Source organism: Prorops nasuta, unplaced genomic scaffold (genome assembly GCF_024137725.1).
Source record: "Prorops nasuta isolate Cenicafe-Biocafe unplaced genomic scaffold, Cenicafe_Pnas_1.2 PNAS00068, whole genome shotgun sequence".
Classification (NCBI taxonomy): domain Eukaryota; kingdom Metazoa; phylum Arthropoda; class Insecta; order Hymenoptera; family Bethylidae; genus Prorops; species Prorops nasuta.
In genome coordinates, this window is record NW_027116865.1 from 337,973 (window position 1) to 341,571 (window position 3,599).

A 3,599-nucleotide genomic window follows, 5' to 3' on the forward strand; every position below is an offset into this window, starting at 1 on the left:
CTGCCTTACTTCTCAGGACAACCTGGACATCGTTTACTGGAGCGCCGGTCTTTTCATCAGGGCCTCTGCCTGTCAACGGGGTCTATCCTTGACGTTAGCTATAATCCACTCGTGAGCCTATCTCACGAGTCGGTAACGTAGGGATTAATAATATCCACTGTTCGGTAGCTTTTATGTTCTTTATTCGGTATCCCGTATACGTAACGGGGAACTTCGTTACAAAATATATCATTTCGGGATAAACTGCTATAGTAAAAATTTTCTTCTTTCTTTAGCTAAGGGCCGTTGTCATAGACTACTTCAGAATCGCTTAAAAGTCAACATAACGGGGCAAAACATGAAAAGCAGAAATTTGCGTTGGCGGCACTGAAACCATCCAGGAAATGACGTCATTTTCAAGATATTTTAAATTCAAGTTAGATAAATTTTATCAAGCTTATATTGAAAAAAGAAGTATGTATTGTGTATTTTTTCAATGTTTTGTAAAATATTATTAAAATGATATTAATTAATAGAGAATAAATGTATCATTTAAATGATGTAAAGTTACAAAGTAAATAAATGAGAAATATTATTAAAATGGGTATGAACATTATTTTTATTTAACAATTTTTAAATTAATATCGTATTTATATAAAACAAATATAGAATTGTAGTAGCTATATATTTAAAGTTTTTAAAAAATCAAAAATTAATCTGAGCTATAGGTAAACGACAAAAATATAATTTAAGTCATTTAAGATGATGGAATAAGTTCTGAGAATTTTAAATTTTCCATAAGGTCTCACTCGATATTAATGAATTTCTTTTAGCTCTTCTTCCAAGCTTCTACATAATTTTTGCCACTGCAGCACACTATTTCAATTATATTCAGTAGCATGCAGTTTTTATATGCTTGATATCCCAATCGACTGTGTGTGTATTACAATATTCAGTAATAATGCTCGTAATTATCAGCCAACATCAAGTTCCTTCAACATAGACCGCTTTGGTTGACCCTTGGCATAAGATGGGATCAGTTGTAACATTTCATCCTTAGATTCTGAATAGAAGGCTTCAACTAGATTATTTGTTGAGAAAGCTTGTTTTTGGAATTGAGCTTTTTATGTCAATGGTAAGCATCTGATGAGATAAGTGCACTGCTTCATAGCCAAAAGAGATGTTAAATCATAGCCATCCATTGAATACGTAGATACTGTTTCTCCTTCTGGTATATCAATGGAATTCTCTTTGGCTATAGCATTTTACGCAGCGTCCATAATGAAACGCTCAGCAAAATCGACATTACAAGTCGATACAGTATCAGATAATGCAAAAAGATGCATTTGATCAAGGCTAGACAAGCCAGGAAGATGAGTGGGCGTTACAAGACGAGACAGCATTCTATCTTGCCTAGGACTGAAGTGTGAAATTCCTTATCTTTCCGGTATTGAGGACCTTCTATCTTTCTGTCGCGAAACTTTGTAGTCTTCCTCCAACATTATATCCGACGATTCTCCTTCGTTCACATTACTATTAAACAAACAAGTCATTGTAATCCTGTTTATCTTTGATTGGCTGTACTACATTTGTTTCTCTGTCGGCTATAAGTAGCGTCTATAATGGCAGAGGAGAGATAGACGTTATCTCATCATAATTTTACGTTAATCCTCTGAGTACTTGATTCGTTGATCCCCAAGGTTTAAATGGAGAAGTCGTGTCCACATAGCTGGCCGATATTGTCCTTAATCTGGACCATCCTCCTCGTTACTTCGTAAAATTTTCATAATTCGCTTTTAACGCGAATGGACTAGCAAAGCATACCTCACCAAATGAGCCAGGATAGCCTTTACTCATTTGACCTTGCCAGACGTTTGTAGTTCCATGAGCTGCTGAGAGTGATACTGGGGGAAAGACAGGAAAAGAAATTAGCGAAGCTTTGAAAAAGCTGCAATAAGGCATATAATCGAAGCTGGCAGTGTCATTTTGCATACCACGTTTCTTTTTAGCACCAAGCATTATGTTATGTTTATGCTGCTAACTCTTGACAAGTGTGGCATGGAATTGACACATTGGAAAGTCATCACTGTGACGTTTCCTGTGCCAGAATCTTCAAATCTTCGTCTCGCAAATTTCTACTCACTTGAAACTCGTCAGAATCCTGATGCTGCAAATTCGAGTAGAAACAATCAATATTTTGGCTGCGTTTCTATTGAGAATAAACGTGCAATTTCGAATCCATACCAACGACCAATTTACTGTCTCTGGCACAGGATAGTTGCATAGATAACGGAGGGAGGCAAGCCATCGGCAGTTGTTAATTAAATTTTACGTAATTTCATCCTACGGACTACTGCCCATACTTTCGCACTCATACATAGCGACGCAAAATTTTATGTATATGTATAGCAATAGTCCGTATCATTTATCGTAGGACACGTAAACAATAAATTTTATATCAATCTGTAAGAATTAAAATAATTTGTAGTAAATTCTAAATAATCAACTGTACATTTTTAATATAATTACCGCGAAAAATATTCATTGATCAAATATTGGCGGTCGTCATTGGTAGGGTCAGAGGTGCTGTAGGGGATACTCAAGTAATGCCCAATACCTCGCGGAATTTTTCGCTTATCGCGACGAGTAATATTATATAATACTGCCGTTGCAAGGATCACATTGATGGTCCGATCCGGTGTTTTAAATCGGCTGCCGATGGTTAATACGGGGAATATCCGTCTCCGGCACCCAAAACACCTTTCCACCTATAAAGATTTAATAAAGGTTTAATACTTTTCAATATTAGTTATAAAAACCTCATTTCCATTTCTTTGTATATCTTACTATACAACGTGTCCTTATATGTGCCTCATTGTATAACACCTCTGCGGGAATGTTTGGATTGGCTAATGGTGTCATCAGATAACGTTGATTACAATAGCCCCGGTCTCCCAAGGTTAAACCGTTTCCGCATTCATAGTGATCAAAACGATGTTTTAACCTACTATTTGCGAAAATGGTTGAATCATGGGTAGATCCAGGCCACCTCGCTACGACATCCATTAGCTCCAGGTCACTGTTGACGAGGCATTGGACATTAATGCTGAAATACCCCTTTCTATTACGCCATAATTCGGCATCTTCTGCTCCTAAAAACAAGATGATGTATTATGAACAATAAATATTGAATAAAAATTATTCTCAATATATTATACTACTTATTTTTAAAAATAAGAAGCATTAAAATTTCACTTACCGTACGATTTTATGCATACATGAACACAATCAATCGCGCCAATGACCCTAGGCATTCCAGAGATTTTGAAATTCTGGGACATTGTACGCACTTGATGAACCTCTCCTCTTGGTAATTTAACGTATAGCGGAAAAAGTTATCTTGCTATAACCTCGGAGATTCTATGAACTATTCTTTGGGCAGTTTTGGTGGATATTCCACAAAAATCTCCTACAACTTGCAGGAAGCATCCTGTTGCATAGAACCGTAATGCAACCAGTAACTGGATGGTTGGTGTTACTGCATTATTTCTGTAATAATATAAGAAAAATTTGTTACTTTATTTTGTTTTCCTTAACCAACAATAAAAATATATATACGT

The 3,599-nt window shown here is 36.0% G+C and overlaps 1 protein-coding gene across 1 annotated transcript; it reads right to left on the reverse strand.

Annotated features, from left to right (window-relative positions):
- Positions 1-2,432: 2,432 nt before the first annotated feature.
- LOC136784764 (putative nuclease HARBI1) lies at positions 2,433-3,320 on the reverse strand. Its single transcript, XM_066745653.1, has 4 exons — positions 3,239-3,320; positions 2,827-3,131; positions 2,509-2,747; positions 2,433-2,442 (listed from the first exon to the last, which is right to left on the reverse strand). The coding sequence occupies exons 1-4, from the start codon at positions 3,318-3,320 to the stop codon at positions 2,433-2,435; spliced, it is 636 nt and encodes a 211-aa protein (XP_066601750.1).
- Positions 3,321-3,599: the final 279 nt, after the last annotated feature.